A 21,177-nucleotide genomic window follows, 5' to 3' on the forward strand; every position below is an offset into this window, starting at 1 on the left:
GACATAATATTTCTATTACTGTGGTAACCAGACCCCTGGGGTGCCACAAAAGAGTCCCTGCACTCTCATGAAGAGTCCAGCATCTCAGGAGTCTCAAGAGAGTTCTCTCCCTTAATAGCACAGCCAGTGCTCTTCTATTATCTTCTGTAGCAAATGAGCACAGGAGTGAAGATGCTGCATATAAAGAATACTTAATTTTGCCATTGTCTTGCACTGAAACAGACAAATGTCTTGACAGCTGTCAAGATGATAGATCAAATTTCATTATCATTACCCCAGTCCAAAGGAGAACAGGGAAATTTTGATTACTCCAATACTTCCTCGGTCTCACAACAGAAACCAACAAATCCTGATTCCCCAGTTGTATGATGCAAGCAAACCAGACATGTCACTCCAAAAGAAAGAATCTCAACATTGTTATAAAGAGTCTTGACCCCTTGGAGACAATAAGTTCCTTGCATATGTCCCCACATGTTCTTCCATTGCAGATCTGGCTGCAATTACTATTCTCTTTAAGTACTGAAATTGCTGAAAGCCCTGGAGCCAAATTTCATCACCTTATGTAAAGAAAATCACTTGTGATACTGAAGGCTCTGATAGCAACTTTCTCAATAAAGGTATGTCAATTACCAGAGGAAAAAGAAAGGAGATGGAAAGCGAAAATGGGTTATATAAAAGGACGGCTGTGCTTTCTAATTCTGAATCAGAGGACAAATTGGTGGACTATTCCCTCAATGCTAGTCCTGCTAAACATTGTCCAAGATTAGACGTTGGATCTCTTGACCGCTCCAATATTAAAGGGAATGCTTTTTCTTTTGTATTAAATGAACTGTCCGCTAATTTGACTGGTACAGAGAGACTCTTCAGAGAATTGATGATAACCTCCTCCAGCCAACTGGAACTTAATCTTAGTTAAAAAAAAAAAAAAAAATGGATGTTAAATATGAATCGCTGGAGTGAGTCATGACAAAAGTTATCGAAACAGAGAAAAAGGTAGATGCTGTTATTGTAAAACAAGACTCTTTAGAGAAAAAACGTCACTGTGAAAGATTAAGTAAAAATCCTCAAAACAAAATTGACAGATTTGCAGAATAGCAATATAAGTAATAACATCAAATTAAGAGAGATTCTGAAAAATATTGATCTGAGTAGCCTAAAAGGTTACATTAGATACTTGATTCATTAACTTTTTCTATCAGCAAATGAACTAGATCTAACAGTGGACATGGCTCACAGGCTACCCAATCCTGAATTTTGTTTCCAAATAATCCTAGAGACCGTGGCGTACCGCCAATGGCGGCAGGCACCGCCACTGCTATGGGGCCCATGAGCCGGGAGGGCCCTGAAGCAGCAGGGGAACGAGGAGGATAGGTGAGTGTGGGGAGGGAAGGGTGGTTGTGGCGGCGGAGGAGCGGGGCACACACAGTAGCCGCTGCTGCAGCTACCACGTGTGCCTGCTGCTAAAGGGAAATGAATATTCCCTCTTCTCCGCGCCCATGGGAGTGGAGAAGAATGAATATTCATTCTCTTTAGTAGCGGGCACGAAGGAGAGCTGAGCCTCAGCTTCTGCTGACAGTGCCCGCTACTAAAGAGAATGCATGTTCACACTTCTCCACGCCCATAGTCCCGACGTGGAGAAGAGTGTATATGCCAGCAGCAGCAGCTCACCTCGGCATCTGAGATTGCGTGCTGCTCTGATGCCGAGATAAGCTGCTGGCAGACAGGACGCAGCGCTGGAGCATAGGTGAGGAAGGAAGGTGAGTATTAGTGTTTATTTTTTTTTTTGTGTGTAAAGTGATTGGGACACATGTACCAGGATTGGGGGGATGAGGGGGCCCACGCGTACCAGGATGGGTAAATTTACCAGTAGCTGCTGCATTTCCCACCCTAGGCTTATGCTCGAGTCAATACGTTTTCCCAGTTTTTTTGTGGTAAAATTAGGGTCCTTGGCTTATACTTGGGTCGGCTTATTTAAAATATATGGTATTTTTAAATCAGTGAGTACATGGTGCCCATAGTACTGTAGGACTGTGGGATGCATTATACTGTATGGGGGCTGCATTTTACCCTATGGGGTGTGTAATATACTGTATGGAGGACTATGGGGAGTGCATTATATTCTATGGAGGACCATGGGAGGTTCATTATACTATATGGACGATTATGGGAGGCGCCTTATACTATATGGAGGATTATAGGAGGCGCATTATACTATATGGAGGATTATGGGGGGCGCATTATACTATATGGAGGATTATGGGGGGCGCATTATACTATATGGAGGATTATGGGGGGCGCATTATACTATATGGAGGATTATGGGGGGCGCATTATACTATATGGAGGATTATGGGGGGCGCATTATACTATATGGAGGATTATGGGGGGCGCATTATACTATATGGAGGATTATGGGGGGCGCATTATACTATATGGAGGATTATGGGGGGCGCATTATACTATATGGAGGATTATGGGTGGCGTATTATACTATATGGAAGGCTATGTGGGGCCATTATAATATTTTGAGGGCTATGTGGGGGGCCATTATATTGTATCAAAGCAATTATACGGTGTGAAGGTTTGTGTGGGGGCCATCATACTGTTTGGAGGGCTAGTGCGGGCCATTATACTGTATGGAGGGCTGTGTGGGAGTCACATTTGGGGGATTATACTGTTAGGGTCACCATACTTTGCCTTGGGAATTGAGGTGGGGTACAATAGGGTCATTATACTGTGCATGTGGAGAAATGCGCACCATAGGGAATATCATACTGTGTTTGGGGGGCACTTTTATTGGCATCATACTTTATGGGGCAATGAAAGAGGAATCTAGGACTTTCAGCAGGAGGAAAATTACTATGTAAAGCCTGGAAAGTTGTGAGATCTGCTCTTCTGTAACACAGACAAATATTTGTTTATTTTTTTGGTGGGGTGGGGGCCCAATTAGAAATCATGGGGCCCCATAGCAGGAGCTCTATGCTAGATTATATTTCTATCACATTAAAGATAATTTGATGGACTACCTAAGGAAACATCCAAATTTGCCAAATCCATATGAGAAAATTAAAACATTTGTGAACCTCCCAAGGGAAATGCTTAAAGCCAGGAAATCATTTTCAGACATCACTTCTGCTCTCAGATTATGCAACATCCCATGCAAATGGAGCTTCACCATAAAATTGATTATATTTTACAAAGGAAGTAACCCTACAATCCAGGACATAGAAGGAGGACTCAAGTAGAGATGAGCAAACATGTTCGTAAAAGGTTCGTTTTTTTCAAATTCGGCACGAACGTTGCTCATTCGGATTCATGTTTGGATTCCCGAGCCTTTTGGCAAAAATTGGCAAAAGTTGGCAAGAACACAAATATCCTTGGTTTACCACGCTGTTATCTGCGTGACAACGCGGGAAACAGGGGCATTGATCATTTGATAGTTACTGCCAGTCACAGCACTGCGGGATCATGCTGTAAGATGTCAATGTGATCCCGCAGTTGTGACAATGACCTGCGGTAAAAAGCTTACCGCGGGTCATAGGCGCTGGCTGAGGAGACTACTACCCCCCATCAGCCGGCGACCACTTTCACTATTAACAGCGAGCGCAAGCGCCGCTGATGGGAGGAGTAATCTCAACAGCTGGCACTTGCACACTGAAAGTAAAAAAAAAGTTAAAATTAATAAATATTTAAATGAAAATAAAAACACACATTATACTCGCTTACACCTACTCCCTGATACCTTTATCCCCTGTAAAAAATAAAAATAAAACATATACTCCCCTTACGCCTAATCCCTGATACCCATGTCACCTGTAATAAAGAAAAAGTAATAAACCACCATAATCCTCACCTATACGCCATAATCCCGAGTATCCCACGTAGATCTCATGAATAGGACAGCTACATCATGAGATGTGACTGCTCTATACAGCAGCCGGCGATACACTGACAGGAGCGCGATCGCTCCTGAGGTATGTCGCAATGAGCTGCCGTGAGTGAGGTCACACGAGTTCATCAGCTGATGAGCTCATGTGATCTCACTTATAGCACCGCCGCATGAGAAAATTCTCACACAGTTGTGGTTCCGTGAGTGAGGTCACTGGGGCTCATCAGCTGATGAACTCATGTGACCTCTCTCCCAGCAGCTCAGCTCTGTACACTGACACTGGAGCGATTACACTCCAGTCAGTGTATTGCCTGCTGTCCTCTAGAACATTCACATCAGTGATTGCTAATGTGACTGCTCTAGACGTGACCCAGATATGTGTGGGACACTCTGGATTATTTTATCACGTCGGACAGGTGAGGAATATGTTTTTTTTTATTTTTACAGGGGACAATGGCATCAGCAGATTAGGCGTTAGTGTTTTTTATTTTTAAATTAATTATTAAAACCATGTGGACTTTTATTTCAAATAAAGGATTTTTTTCAGGCCGTGTATTTATTTCTAAACTTTACTATGGGGCTAGTAATGGGGGCGTCTTATTGACGCCTCTCCGTTACTAACATGGGTTTAATGTCAGCTGACAATACAAGGCTGACCTGCACCTCAACCCTATTATCCCACTTGCCACCGCCAAAGGGCAAGTGGGAAGAGCTGGGGCTTTTTTTTTTTTTTTATTTAATTCTTAATATTCTTTCATTTCTAAGAAATCCCATGCCCACTGTGCTTGATATTTACACTGTGTAAACTCACCCACAGAATGTAAATTTCTGTAGTGGAGAAGCTGCAGAATTTGACTGATTAAAATGTCATTAAATGTGGTGGATCCACATGTACTGACAAAACAAGTGCAGCATTGGAACGCAGTGTTTTGGACACAGCGAAAATACTTACCCCAGGTCTGACGATAATTCAGAGGTGAAAGCAATGTCCCACATTTCTTTTTTTCAAATATCTTTATTTAGCTCCAAAAAGAACTCATTGCTGTACAAAAATGCTTTAAAGCACGCATGCAAAAATTCACTTTTTTTGCAGCGTTTTTGCTGCCAAGGAATTCAGAAAATTCTGCAACCAAATACTCAACGTGTGCACATATGCTTGGGTATATGCGCATGTTGCAGATTTAGTGTGGGGGGGGTTCGCGTTTTTTCTGCACAGATTTGTGACAAAACCTTTCACGTTTTTGCCACTATTTGTCTGCTTTTTCACCCATTGAATGCACTGAAAAAAATGCGGCAAAAATGCACAGAGAATTGACATGCTGAAAATTATTTTCTGCACCAAATCTGCAAGTCAAAAAATACTCAATGTGTGCATGACATCCGCGCAGTGAAAACCACGGTAAAAAAGCACTAAATCTGCAACTTGCGCACATACCCAAGGCCATGTGCGGTTGTTGAGTATTTGATTGCAGAATTTTCTGCACCTCTTGGCAGCAAAAATGCATTTTTTTGCATGTGGTTCTTTAAATGTTTTTGTACAGCAATGAGTGCTTTTTGGAGCTAAATAAAGATATTTGAAAAAAGAAATGTGGGACATCGCTTTAATCCTTGGATTACCGCCAGACCTGGGATGAGTACTTTTGCTGCATCCAAAACACTGCATTCCAGTGCTGCACTTGATTTGTCAGTACATGCGGATCCAACCACTGGGGGGCTGATATTACTAGCCAGGGAGGGGGACATTAGCCAAAGATGTTCCCTGGCTATTAGTAACAGCCCACAGGGGTACCGAAGAAAAAAATTGATGTAGGGTCCCCCTATAAAATCTAACAAGCAAAGGATAAACAGACAGCTCTGAGCTGATATTAATAGACAGGGAAAGGGCCATGGATACTGGCTCCCTCCAAGGCAAATAATATCAGCCCTCAGCGGCCCCAGAAATTGTGCATCAATAAGATGCTCCGAATCTGGCGCTTAGCCTCAGCTCTTCCCACTTGTCCTGTGGGTTGGGGTTCATGTCAGCTTTTTATTGGCAGCTGACATGAAGCCCAGGTTAGTAATGGAGAGCCGTCTATAAGACACCCCCATTACTAACCCAATAGTAAGGTTTAGAAATGAACACACAGCCTGAAAAATCCTTTATTTGAAATAAAAGTTAAGATAGTTTTAATCATTTAAAAATAAAAAACACCATATACTCACCTACCGCCTAATCCGCTGAAGCCATTGTCCCCTGTAGAAATACAAAAATAAAAAACATATTCCTCACCTGTCCGAAGTGATGAAATTATCCAGAGAGTCCCACAAAGATTTGGTTCACTTCTAGAGCAATTACTGTTGTGACTGTTCTAGTGGACAGCAGGCTATACACTTACCAGGAGTATAATCACTCCTGTGTCAGTGTATAGCGGTGAGCTGTAGGGAGAGAGGTCACAAGAGTTCATCAGCTGATGAGCCTCAGTGACCCCACTTAAGGCACCACTGCGGCGTGAGAATTTTCTCATGCGGCGGTGCAGTGAATTCACATGAGCTCATCAGCTGATGAACTCGTGTGACCTCACTCATGGCAGCTCATCGCAATACACTGCCGGAGCGATCACGCTCCTGTCAGTTCATTGCCGGCTGCGGAATAGAGTGATCATATCTCACAATGTGGCTGTCCTATTCGGGAGCTCTATGTGGGACACTCAAGACTATGGTGGATAGGTGAGGATTATGGTGGTTTATTATTTTTTCTTTATTACAGGTGACATGGGCATCAGGGATTAGGCGTTAAGGTGAATGTATGGTTATTGTTATTTTTACAGGGAACAAAGGCATTTGGGATTAGGTAGATGAGTATAATGTGTTTTTTTTTATGTAAATAATTATTTATTAATTGAAACTTTTTTTTTTACTTTCACTGCGCCAGCGCCGGCTGATGAGCCTACTCCTCATCAGCGGTGCTTGCGCTCCTATGAATAGTGAGAGCAGGCGCCGGCTGATTGGGGAAGTAGTCTCCTCAGCGGGCGCCTATGACCCGCGGTAAGCTTTTTACCGCTGGTCACGGTCACAGCTGCGGGATCACGTTGACATCTGACAGCGTGAACCCGCAGTGCTGTCAATGCCCCTGTTTCCCATGCTGTCACACAGATGTCAGTGTGGGAAACTACTGATGTTCTGGGCTACTGATGTTCGGGCTCGGGTGCCCGAACACTAACCTTTTTTTTTATGTTCCAGTTAAGTCGATGAACCCAAACATCAAAATGTTCGCTCATCTCTTGACCCAAGTTCTTGAAGCAGCACAATCTGGACAAACAAAAGAAAACAATCTACCTAAGAATAATGAAGAAGATGTTCGTTAATTTGCTTCTTTTTAATTGAACTTAAAAGTCCAACAGCTTGGCTGCTCATATTTTGTTTAATCATTTGAGGTTTTTTTTTGAAGCTACTGATGATGCAAACTTGATTCCCCCCACCCCAAATAGATGAAACCAGGGGTCTGTTTTTTACCTACAAGTCATCTGAGCCATATCAGATGAGCAGTCTCAAGTTCTTGCTTATATTGTCATACTCCCACAAAGGAAAGTTCATTTTAATCAATAAATCTTAGAATAATAGTAACTTCCACAATTGGATGTGTTTAAATAAAATGTTCCTGTGCGGAGATAATTGTATAAATGTTCCCCTGTGTAATGGCCGTGTCTGACCGTGTACGGAACACGGTCTGATCATACCACAGCTCCTGGGCAGGGGAGAAAGCAAAAGAGTATACAGACATTACAGCAGGGGATCACAGCTGATTCTTTTTGGGAGGTAAAACATTTCCCTGCCTGTTTTTAAACAATGTTTTACTTCAAAAAAATAATGAGCTGCAATCCCCTGCTCAAATATATGTATACATTTTTGCTTCCCCCCCCTGCCCGGGAGCTGTGGTATGATCAGACCGTGTTCCTGCACGGTGAGACACAGCCATTACACAGTGCACAGCAGGGGCACATTTATAAGATTATCTCCGCACAGGAACGTTTTATTTAAACACATCCAATTGTGTAACTTATTATCATTCCAAGAACTATTGATTAAAATGAACTTTTGTACATGGGAAAACCCCTTTAGGGCTAAGTGCCCACGATGCAGAAATGCTCCAGATTTTTCCTGAGCGTTTCTGCATCTCCCTGGCAGAAAAAACGCATGCGAATTTTACATTAGTTTTTCCTGCCAGGAACAAGTGTAAGTGAAGCGTTTTTCCCATGCATTTTCCGCATGCAGGTTGACAAGCGCTTTCCAAGTGATTTTAGCATCACTTGGAAAGTGCTTGACAACTTGGTCACACTATATAAATCCATGCAACCGACATGGATTTTATATAGTGTGACCAAGTTAGTTAACAAAAAAATCGTAAAAAAAAAGCATTATACTTACCTTCTGATGGCCCCCGGTCTCCTTATCCGATGCGTCCGGTCTTCCCGGTGTCTCGCGGTTTGTCTAAAAGGACCTGCCATGACGTCATTTAGTCATGTGACGGGTCACGCGACCGCCGATGTCAGCGGTCGCGTAACCCATCACATGACTAAATTATGTCATGGCAGGTCCTTTTAGACCATCGCGAGCTGCCGTTGAGCCAGGACGCATCACTATGGAGACTGGGGGCCATCAGAAGGTGAGTATAATGTATATTTTTTATTTTAATTCTTTTTTTTTTACAGGTACTGTGGTACCCGGGTCTGGATGAAAGTCTCCTCTTCTCCAAACCCGGGTACCATCCGCACATTGAATCGCTTAATATCCGCATGTGCAGCGATTCAATGCAAGTCAATGAAAACGCTGCAATTACGGAAAATAATTGGTAATGCTGCGGATTTTTCCGCAATGATAATCCGCAGCGGAAATTTCCGCAGCATGTGCACAGCACATGCGGGTTATCATTGGGGAACATGGCAGGCCTTCTACCAAGCGTTTCTGCAGCGGAATTGGCGGTGCGTAAACGCTTAAGAAACGCACACAGCCTGACTAAGAGGAACTTTGACGCCTTTACGTGCTTGAATTTGTCATCTAAGGAGTTTAGTTATTATTATTATTATGACCAATTCTAGAAAATTCATGGAATCTATTATGTATTATCAAGCATTCTCAACACTACAAAAATTTAAAAAAAGATTTTGATTGGAAATATAACTTGGTCGGACCATGCCCCGGTTTGCTTCTCTTTTCAGATCTCAACAAATTTCAACCTTTAAGGTTTTGGCAGTACAACTCTTTTATTACATCATCCATCATCCATCATCCATCTTTTAAAACCAAAATCGAGGATCAGTCAAGAACTACTTTAACCCCTCCGCGACATGTGCCGTATATATACTGCTTTGCGGGAGCTGCATTCCCACAAAGAGCAGTATATATACGGCGCAGTGATTTCGCGGGTTCACTCTGAGCTCCGACGCGATCCCATGCGAGTGTCAGCACACCCCGCAGCAACACCCACGATCGGTGCTAACACCAATCGCAGGCGTTTAACCCCTGTGATGCCACTGTCAATATTGACAGCGACATCGCAGGGCATCACAGAGGGAGTGAGCTGTGATGCATTGCAGAGTATTGGATCAGGGCAGGGAAAGTTGATGTCCCATACTGGGACAATTTGAAACAGTAAAAAAAAAAATTCATAAAAATTATAAAAATATCAACAAAAAATCACAAATTAAAGAACAAAAAAAAGAAAAAATATTAATCCAATGAATGCATATATCTGTGTAAAAATAAATACACATATTTGGTATCAACGCGTCCGGAACAACCCGACCTATAAAACTGTTCCACTACTTAACCCCTTCAGTGAACACCGTAAAAAAAATAAATGATAAGCAAGGCAAGAAACTATGCTTTATCATATAGCCAAACAAAAAAGTGGAATAAAACGCGATCCAAAAGATGAATGTAAATAACAATGGTATAGCTGAAAACTACATCTTGTCGCTCAAAAAACAGCTCCATCAGCGGAAAAATAAAAGTTACAGCTCTCGGAATAAAGCGACGCAAAAATTATTTTTTCTATAAAATAGTCTCTATTGTGTAAAAGCACCAAAACTTATAACAAGATATACATGTGGTATCGCTGTAATCATACTGACCCAAAGAATAAAGCTGCCTTATCAATTTTACCATATGCATAACGGCATAAAAAAATGCACAAAATACAATTCCTGAATTGCTGCTTTTTGTTCATTGTGCCACCCGAAAAAACGGAATAGAAAGCGATCAAAATGTCATTTACCCAAAAATTGTACCAACAAAAATGTCAACTCGTCTTGCAAAAAACAAGCGGTCACGTGACTGTCGGCAGAAATATGGAAAAATTATAGCAAAATATGGTGATGCCAAAACTTGTTTTTACAATAAAATTCATCTTTTAGTGTGTGACAGCTGCCAATCATAAAAACCCGATATAAATCTAGTATCGCTGTAATCGCACTGACCTGAAGAATAAAGTTTCCTAATTACTATCACTGGAATAACTGTAAAAAATAAATAAAACTAATTCTTCACCTGCAGATGATTTGTTCATTCTGCCTCCCAAAGATCGCAGTAAGGCTCGGTGCATATTTATCCTGTGCTCTATGCTGAGCGCTTACATCAGGGTTTCCGTGTAAATATCTGAAACACGTGATTCAGACGGAACTCCCGGCGGAAGATTCCCTATAATGAGGCAGATGGAGGCACTGTGGACACTGTATGGCCTATGATTCGGAGGTGTCCGTCTTTTTTAAAAGTGCATAAAAGTGCCGTCGGCCACAGTTTTGTGCACTTCTGAAAAGAAGGACAACACTGAACAGAGTCCAGAGTAACTCTGCTGCCTCATTATAGTGAATGGATTGCTTGGGGGTTTCATCTGAAACACGTCACTCGGAGATTTAGATGGAAACCCCGATATAAGTGCTCAGCGTAGAACGCTGGATAAATGTGATCCAAAATGTTATGTAAAATGTTCTCAATAAAAACTTCAACTCCATTCACAAAAAAAGCAAGTCCCCATTCAGGTCTTTTATTTGTTAACGAAAATATAGGGGCTTTAACGTTACTGGTAGCACAAAGGCTCTGGAAAACCAAAATGTCCCTCGCCCCCCCAGAAGAAATCCAGCGAATTCTGTGCTCCCAAATCCAAATGTCCCCCTCCCTTCTGAGTTACACAGTGTACCTAAACTGCAGTTAGCGGCTTCCACATGTTTGGCATTCCTGTAGCGATGAGAGCCCACCTAATTTATGGGTGCATGTCTCCAGTAACACGAGCTGGGCACAACGTACCGGTCACTACAATGGCAGTTTTCAGTCTTCACTTAGCAACATCCACTGCTGCTTGTTTCTGGAAAACACCAATTGAGTCAAAATCGGCACTACCTGTAGATAAATTCACAAAGGGGTATAATTTCCAAAACGGGTTTACTTGAGGGGTATTGTGCTCTTCTAGCACGTAGGGGCTCTGTATATGGAGTCTGCAAACTACTCTAAAAAATCTGCGCTCCTGGATGCAAAAACAGCTCCGTCCCTCCAGAGTCTCGCCATATGGCTAAGCAGTATTGTACAGCCACTTATGGAGTACTTCTACATTCAGTAGAAACTGTATGACAAATTTTGGTGCCATTTTTACCCATTTCCCAGTGTGAAAATGTAAAATCTGGGGCTAAAACAAAATTTTGCTGATAAAAATGTAATTATTTTTTCTTCACTGTCCAATGGTATAAAATGCTGTGACACACAGAGAAATTGCACCACAAATTTTGGGGTCCATTTTCTCCTATTACCCTTGTGCAAATGCAAAATTTAAGCTAAAAACATTCTTGTGGGAAAAATGGTTTTTGTTTTTTTTCACCGCTCAACGTTATAAACTTCTGTGAAGCATCTGGGAGTTCAAGGTACTCACCACACATCTAGAGAAGTTCCCTGAAGGGTTTAGTTTCCAAAATGGTGTCACTTGTGGGAGGTTTCCACTTTTTAGGCACATCAGGGGCTTTCCAAACATGATATGGCGTCAGTTAAGTATTCCAGCAAATTTTAAATTTAAAAAGTCAAATGGCACTCCTTCACTTTCAAGCCTTGCCGTGTTCTCAAACAGTAGTTTTCCTCCACATATTGAGTACCTGTGTACTCAGGAAAAATTGCACAACAAACTCTATGGTGCAATTTCTCCTTTTACCCTAGTGAAAATGCAAAATTTGGGGTTAAAAAAACATTTTTGTGGAAAAATGTGATTTCTTTATTTTCACGGCTCAACATTATAAACTTCTGTGAAACACCTGGGGGTTCAAGGTGCTCACTACACATCTATACAAGTACCCTGAGGGGTCTGGTTTCCATAATGGTGTCACTTGTGGGTGGTTTCCACTGTATAGGCACATCAGGGGCTCGCCAAACGCGCCATGTAGTCTGCTTATTATGTCAGCAAATTTTACATTCAAAAAGTCAAATGGCACGCTTTCCCTTCCGAGCCCTGCCTTGCACCCAAACAGTGGTTTTCCTCCTCATATTGGGTATCGATGTGCTTAGGAGAAATTGCACAACAAATTTTGGATTCCATTTTCTCCTGTTACCCTTGTGAAAGTAAAAAAAAATTGGGTCTAAAGTAAAATTTCTGTGGAAAAAAGTTCTGAGAAGCACCTGAAGGGTTAATAAACTTCTTGAATGTTAATTTGAATACCTTAAGGGGTGAAGTTTTTAGAATGTTGTAACTTTTGGGTATTTTCTGTCATATAGACCCCTCAAAGTCACTTCAAATGTGATGTGGTCCCTAAAAAAATGGTTTTGGAAATTTTGTTGTAAAAATTAGAAAATCGTTGGTCAACTTTTAATCCTTGTAACTTTCTAACAAACAAAAAAAAAGTTTCCAAAATTGTGCTGATGTAAAGTAGACATGTGGGAAATGTTATTTATTAACTATTTTGTATGACATGACTCTCTGATTTAAGGGTATTAAATTTAAAAGATTGAAAATTGCTAAATTTCACAATTTTCGCCAAACTTCAGTTTTTTTTTCTTAAAAACGGAAGTCATATCAAAGAAATGTTACCACTATCATGAAATACAATATGCCATGAAAAAAACATTCTAAGAATCACCAGGATATGTTGAAGCATTCCAGAGTTATTACCTCATAAAGTGACACTGGTCAGAATTGAAAAAAATTGACCTGGTCAGGAAGGCAAAAACAGGTTTCGGGATGAAGGTGTTAAAGAAAATATTTCTCAGGAAGTTTCACTGACCACGATATGGAACACACATAAAGCAGTCATCATAGGCATTCTCATTCAATTAAATGGTCAATATAAAAACAAAGCGGGAAAAAGGAGTAATCTCACCCAGGCTTGGAATCAGCTGTGCCACAGGATAATGAATGAAGGAGAAAAGGATTATTCCAGCTTCAGGAGCTTCTTAAAATCAACAGGTTTGTTAAGTAGATATAAAATATATGACCACCATGTCACAACCCTGCAGGGAATTTTAGCATAGCAAACCTGAAACAAAATTCAAGATATCATAGGGAAAATTAGTGTTGAAGAAAAAAATCAACAAAAACCCTACTCATTTTACCCATACTAAAATTTAAAAAATCTGAGCTGAATTAAAATTTCTCTTATTACACAACTATAATAAAGATGATTCAATTAGTAAAAAACTGACACTATTTTGAGTATAACAAGATGTCATAATTAGTGGAAAATAAGATATAACTGAAGAGGTTCAAATTGAGAATTTTGCCCATTAAGAGAGAGAACTTAACTTACCTCTGAAATATATTTTGGATGAGACTATTTGCTTCATATTATGCATCTCTCTACAATCTAAAAGAGAATAAAGATACTTTTCAACCATCAAGTAAAAGTGTCAACCATTTTCTGGCCCAATTAACCTCCCTACATTATCTGAAGGCAAGTTAACGAGTTTAAATACTCCATCTTCTATAACAAAAATCAATTTGCTGCTATCTAAATTAAAAGAAAATAAAGCCCATGGCCCGAATGAGTATTACTTGAAATTCAAACATCTTCTGTCCAAACCTATGGCAATTTTTTTAATCAGGTGTCAGAAGAAGTTAATATTCCAATAGAGTACTTGCAGGCCATAATAACAGTGATACCAAAGCTACAGAGTGACCCTAACTCTAGTATCTAGCTATAGGCCAATATTACAACTAAATACGTATATCAAATTCTACGTTAAATTGATCTCAAACAGAATATCTAAATTCTTACCCAACTTGATATATTCAGATCAGATCAGCTTTGTTAAAAGTAGACAAACATTAGATGGCACCAGAAGACCAATCGACTTCCTTTCTTACATAGAACAAAAATAAAATACCTTCAATAATTTTATCCTTCAATGCCGAGAAAAAAATTGATCATACTAATTGGGAGTATACTTTTGCCACTCTAAACAAATGTGGGATTCAGGGATAAATTTTTTAAGCTATTTTGGCCCTTTATACTGTCCCTTCAGCAAATGTCTTTACAAATAACCACTTTTCAGACGATTTCTCTATCTTCAACAGAACTAGGTAAGGTTGTCCTCTTTCACCAATTCTTTTCACGCTAGTTATGGAACAGTTTGCTGAGTTAATTAGAATTAAATATTATAATTATAGGTATCCCAACCAATTCTAGAAGGTGCAAAATCTGTTTATTTGGTGTGAACACAATTATTACCTTGACTGATTCACTTTAATTAAAGAGGTTTCTAAAATAATCCAAGCCTTTTCTCGGATTTTGAACTATAAAATCAATCCAACTAAATCTAAAATCTTGAGCTTTCTCATAGACGAAGGCCTAAAGAAAATAATCAAAAAATTATTTCCTCATGTGTGGGAAGATTTTAGCATTTCTTACTTTGGAAATAAATTAACAAAACCTAGTAGTAGGATTCTAGATTTGTACCTTTCCATTATCTTCAAAAAAATTCAATATTGAAAAAAATAAAACAACATGGTTGGGTAAGATTTATCCTTTTATAACATTTCCCCTCTATCTAAGCTGCAATATATTTTCTGATCTATTCCTTTATATATATCCCAGACTCTTGGATAACCAGGCTACTGAAACAATTGTTAAATTTTTATTTGGAAGTCCAAAGCACCCAGAGTTGCTAAACTTACTCTTTATAAACATAAGTCAATAGGAGGAATGGGGTTACCAAACCTTGCAGCATACTATTTGTGAAACTTAATTATATAAAAAAGATATTCGTTTTCTAAACTTCTTAAATCATGTTGGACTGAACTGGAGAAATCTTTTGTTAATAATTTACCTTTCCCCTATTTAGTTTTTTTCACATCTTCTTGACCCTCATCTGGATTTACGTTTTCACTCTGTGATAAGTTCTATCGTTTTAGCATGGAAGTTATTGAATCGTACAAGTAACCCCAAAATCTCTCTGAACACATTTGAAATTATCCCAATTTCAACTTTACAAGTTGTTATTCCCCATTTTAATATATTATTGGAGAAAAAGGAATTATCAATTTAGGTATAACACTAAAAGCAAAGACTCAACAACTTTAAATCACTTAAACTAACTTCTAATCTTTCAGAGGAAGAACTATATATTTTCCTTCAGAAAAGGAAATATATCAGAAACAATTATAAGTTTCCAATTGTCCATTCCAGAGTTATTTTCTCTTGTTAGTAACCAAGAAAACAAAAATATATAGAAAGCCAAACATGTTTATTCAGTGTTCAATGAAGATGCCTCATTTATAAAACATAACTTTATTCTTAATTGAAAGGATCTCAATATTAATTTTCATTTTGAAAAATGGCAAAAACCTATTAAAAAATACTTATTCATATATGATCAATGCAAATCTTCATAAGTCATTTTATAAAACCCTTACAAGATGGTATTACACCCCGGTAATATTGCATAAAGCTTTTCCTAGTCAAAACAACATATGTTGGAGAATATGCGGTCAAAAGGGTAACATCTGTCACATTTTCTGGGATTGTCCCAAAGTTAAATTGTAGTTAGAAGTTTTCTGCAAAATAGAAGAGGTCAGAAAGGCCTCTTCTATTGATGTTCTTACTTAAGCCACCAGAATATTAAGTAAACAGTATGTAACAAGTTATTAAATTATTATAAGAATTGATGTAAGGTGCATTAAAGCTGATATTGACTTACCAATTTATTTTCCCTATGTCTTCCTTCTACCCTTTCTACATTCCCCTATCCCATCCCTTCCTTCCCTCTTTCACCTCCCATTATTTTGTTTTTTATAGTTTAGGCCCCCTCCAAATTCCTAGGATTATTGGAATTTTGTGTTCTTTTCTTTTTGTTCCCTGTTTTATTAATAGAAAATCAAGAAAATAGAAAATATTTGGAGAGAAAAAAAATTGAAATATTTGGCTATAACATAAGACAATTTGTTTTCTGAAGGGTGTTACAATAATGAGTCTCTGCAGGAAGAATGAACCATGGTGGCGGTTGCTTGCAAATTTGGTGCTGCATTTCAGCAAATTGAGTTTTGGATTTGGTCAGGATTAATGGTGTCCTCAATACTGATAAATACAGGCAGATACATGCAATACCATGTGGAAGGCATCTGCTTGGTTCCAAATTTACTCTGCAGAAGGACAAGAACCCTAAACATACAACCAATGTTATTACGAACTATTTTTAGCATGTAGAACATGCAGTCCTGGAAGTGTTTTATATGGTCCCACAGAGCCCTGATCTCAACATCATTGAATCTGTCTGAGATTACACAAAAGAGAGAACGATTTGCACAAGTCTACATCCATAGAGGCTAATGGTTAGTCCTTTAACCCCTTTAAAGCCCATGACGTACTAATACGTGTCTGTGCCCTGGGCTTTAAGAGCCTGACCCGTATTAGTATGTCATCGCGATCGCACGCGCACACAGGCTGTGCGGGAGCGATCGCCGCCGGGTGTCAGCTGATTGTCACAGCTGACACCCTGTACTATGTGCAGGGAGCGGTCCCGCACCACTCCCGGCACATTAACCCCCGCAATGCTGCGATCGAAGTTGATCGCAGCATTGCGGTGGCAAGGGGAGGTGATCGGTATACTCACCTCCTCTTCCGGCCTCCAGCGCTGTCTGCCGCGGCTTCCCGGGTGTTGCCATGACGACCCGATGTCGTCATGACAACATCTGGGTCACCAGGCAGCAGGAACATTGGTCATGCGCAGTGCACGACCAAACAATGTTCTCACTGTGCAGCGCTGACTGCCTGCATGGCACAGGGATGGTGCTCCATCCCTATGCTATGCAGGCGATCAGAATAAAAAAAGTGAAAGTCCCAGAGTGGGACAAAGTAAAAAAGTGTAAAAACTCTCAGAAAGTGAAAAAAAAATAAAAAAAAATTGTCAAAATATTTAAAAAAAATAAAAAAAATAATCCACCAAAAATAAAAATATAATGTACCCATCAATAAATATTATTATGAAAAAACAGCAAACAAACAATAAAAGTACACATATTTGGTATCGCCGCGTCCGGAACGACCTGATCTATAAAACTGCCCCACTAGTTAACCCCTTCAGTGAACACGGTAAAAAAAAAAAAAAAAAAAGCAAAAAATGATGCTTTATCATCATACCACCAAACAAAAAATGGAATAACACGCGATCAAAAAGACGAATATAAATAAAAATGGTACAGCTGAAAACATCATCTTGTCCCGCAAAAAACAAGCTGCCATACAGCTCCATCATCCGAAAAATCAAAAAGTTATAGCTTTCAGAATAAAGCGATGCAAAAAAATAATTTTTTCTATAAAATAGCTTTTATTGTGTAAAAGCGCCAAAACATAGAAAAACGATATAAATGTGGTATCGTTGTAAATGTACTGACCCAAAGAATAAAGCTGCCTTATCAATTTTACCAGACGCGGAACAGAATAAAAAAAAACAATTCCTGAATTGTTGGTTTTTGTTTCTTCTGCCTCCCAAAAATCGGAATAGAAAGTGATCAAAAAATGTCACGTGCCTGAAAATGGGACCAATAAAAACGTTAACTCATCCCGCAAAAAACAAGCCGTCACATGACTCTGCCAAAATATGGAAAAATTATAGCTCTCAAAATATGGCGATGCAAAAACTAGATTTTACAAAAAATGCGTCTTTTAGTGTGTGACAGCTGTCAATCATAAAACCCCATATGATTCTGGTATCACTGTAATCGCACTGACCCGAAGAATAAAGTTGTCTAATCACTTATACCACACGAGGAACGGCGTAAAAAATAAACTCTCAGGTTAGGGTTGTGCTAGGGTTAGGGCTGGGCTAGGGTTAGGGCTGGGCTAGGGTTAGGGCTAGGGTTGGGGTTAGGGTTGGGGTTGGGATTTTTTACAAAAGTAAGAAAAAAAGATGACTATATGGCGACTAGTGTTGAGCGCAAGTGCTCGTTACATGAGTTTGCATCGGGTGCTCGGGTATGCATTGAGTATCGTGGGTATTTGAGTGACATGCTCGAGTCTCTGCCCCATATGCTTCGCGGCCAAAAAAACTTTGCGGGGATTGCCTGCCATGCACGAGCGATCCCCGCATGTTTTTTTTGGGGTGTCTAATAACCGTGAAACATGCGGGGCAGGGACTCGAGCATGTCACTCGAGCACACGCAGTACATGGTGCATACCTGAGTACTCGATGCGAGCACTTGTGCTCAAGACTAATGACAACTTATTCAATATGATGACCTAATGTTATCAAATTCTGTGTCGTACCTCTGGGTTCAAAATGTTCACTATACCCCTTGATAAAATCCTTGAGGGGTCTAGTTTCCAAAATGGGGTCACTTGTGGGGGGTTTCCACTGTTTAGGCACACAGGGGCTCTCCAAATGCGACATGGTGTCCGCTAACAAATTGAATGGAAAATCGGTTCAAATTGTTAGCGGACACCAGATCGCGTTTGGAGAGCCCCTGTGTGCCTAAACATTGGAGCTCCCCCACAAGTGACCCCATTTTAGAAACTAGACCCCCAAAGGCACCTATCTAGATGCATAGTGAGCACTTGGAACCCCCAGGTGCTTCACAAATTGATTCGTAAAAATGAAAAACTGGAGAAAAAAAACTTTTTCATTTTTACGGATTCATTTGTGAAGCACCTGAGGTTTCAAAATGCTCACCACCCATCTAGATAAGTTCCCAGGTGGGTCTAGTTTCCAAAATGGGGTCACTTGTGGGGGGTTTCTACTGTTTAGGCACATCAGGGGCTCTCCAAATGCAACATGGCGTCCGCTAATTATTCAAGCAAATTTTACAATCGAAAATTCAAATGGCGCTCCTTCCCTTCCGAGCCCTGCCGTGCGCCCAAACAGTGGTTTTTCCACATATGGGGTATCTGCGTGCCCAGGGGAAATTGCACAACAAATTTTGGGGTCAATTTTTTCCTGTTACCCCTGCGAAAATAAAAAAAATTGGGTCTAAAGTAACATTTTTGTGAAAAAAGTTAAATGTTAATTTTTTTCTTCCACATTCCAAAAATTCCTGTGAAGCACCTGAAGGGTTAATAAAGTTCTTGAATGTGGTTTTGAGCACCTTGAGGGGTGCAGTTTTTAGAATGGTGTCACTTTTGGGTATTTTCTGTCATAAAGACCTCTCAAAGTGACTTCAAATGTGATGTGGTCCCTAGAAAAATGGTTTTGTAAATTTTGTTGGAAAAATGAGAAATCGCTGGTCAACTTTTAACCCTTATAGCTCCATAACAACAAAAAATTTTGGTTCCAAAATTGTGCTGATGTAAAGTAGACATGTGGGAAATGTTATTTATTAACAATTTTGTGTGACATATCTCTCTGATTTAAGGGCATAAAAATTCAAATTTTGAAAATTGCAAAATTTTCTAAATTTTCGCCAAATTTCCATTTTTTTCACAAATAAACGCAAGTGATATCGAAGAAATTTTACCACAATCGTGAAGTACAATATGTCACAAAAAACAATCTCCGAATCAGGGGGGTCCGTTGAAGCGTTCCAGAGTAATTACCTCATAAAGTGACAGTGGTCAGAATTGAAAAAATTGGCCTGGTCATTAACGTGCAAACCACCTTGGGTTGTAAAGGGGTTAAAATGTTTGAAATAACTTCCCTGTCGTCTTTCTTCAAAAACTGTGTGCAATTGTTCCTTGAAAAATAAAAGTAAAGAGCGATCACATCACATATTGATTTGATTTCAATTTCTCTTTTGTTAATTCACTTTGCATTTTGTTAGTTGACTAGAACAAAACTCAACACTTGTATTTTTGAAAGCATATTATTTGCAGCATTTTTCAACCCTAAAACTTTTACACCATACAAATATATGCATTTATTTTTTGGGGTTAGAAATGGAATTATAACTGAATATTTATTGTGTATTGCAGCTGTGACGCTTGGACCATTGGTAGGCCGACCTGTGGACATTGTTTTCTTTGTGGATGGATCCGAAAGAATGGGCAATGAGAATTTTGTGCAAGTGCTGAGATTTATTAAGGACGTAGCAGAAGAACTTAAGCTTGCTGTAAGTGATAACGATTCACATGGAGCCAGAATTGCAGTCATCCAATATGGAGGTGAAAATGAGCAAAATGTGCTTTTAGATTTCAGTTTTAATTTAACTAGCATTCAGACATTGCCCTCCAAGGCTGTATACTATGAATCGTCATCACATATCGGCACTGGCATTCTGTATGTGATCAAAAACATAGTACAAAGCCGGTCTGGGAGACATAAAGGTGCAAGAAAGAACGCAGAAGTCTCTTTTGTATTTATAACTGACGGCATGAACAGCAACAAGAACTTTGTCCAGGCTGTGAACTCACTTAAGCAAAATGGCATTGCTACAAGTGCTATAGCTGTTGGCATGGACATAAATATGGAGAGACTGACTCAACTGACTCTAAAAGACAATGCAGCATTGTTTAGGATCCAAACGTTTGAGCAGCTATTTACAACAACATTTCTAAAGCATATTGTGCAGTTGCTGGGGTAAACAGCCTGTAGTAGTATATGAATATATTAACATTACTTTTGGAACATGGGCATTTATATTCTTAAACTGGAGAAGACTCATTAACTTTAATGTAACGCATTCATAATTGCATTACATTATTTTCTATGTCTTTAACAGGTAAATAAACAGGACTATACGCATTCTTAATCACTATCTTATATAGTCTTTTTTTTCCAACATCCAATAAAAATTGCATCTTTTATTATCATCTTCTGAACAGAATTTTTTTGGGTTTAAATTACTTAGTCATACTCATAATGATTTCTGGTTTATTAAGAAACTGATGGGTATGTGGAGAATTCAGAGACGTAAT

The 21,177-nt window shown here is 39.5% G+C and overlaps 1 protein-coding gene across 7 annotated transcripts in view; it reads left to right on the forward strand.

The window, feature by feature from the left end:
- The window catches only part of LOC141265403 (collagen alpha-2(VI) chain-like), a 704,763-nt gene extending 683,751 nt beyond the window's left edge, over positions 1-21,012 (forward strand). For 3 of the 7 annotated variants that reach the window (XM_073678448.1, XM_073678447.1, XM_073678449.1), the window contains one exon: positions 20,236-21,009. In XM_073678448.1, the coding sequence (XP_073534549.1) occupies positions 20,236-20,843 (608 nt within the window). In that variant the 3' untranslated portion in view covers positions 20,844-21,009. Of the gene's footprint in view, positions 1-20,235 lie in introns of all 7 variants that reach the window. The other 4 variants (XM_073678444.1, XM_073678445.1, XM_073678446.1 and 1 more) reach the window with 3 other exon arrangements.
- Positions 21,013-21,177: the final 165 nt, after the last annotated feature.

Source organism: Phyllobates terribilis, unplaced genomic scaffold, assembly GCF_046119375.1.
Source record: "Phyllobates terribilis strain yellow unplaced genomic scaffold, ASM4611937v1 Scaffold_4__5_contigs__length_816908805, whole genome shotgun sequence".
Classification (NCBI taxonomy): domain Eukaryota; kingdom Metazoa; phylum Chordata; class Amphibia; order Anura; family Dendrobatidae; genus Phyllobates; species Phyllobates terribilis.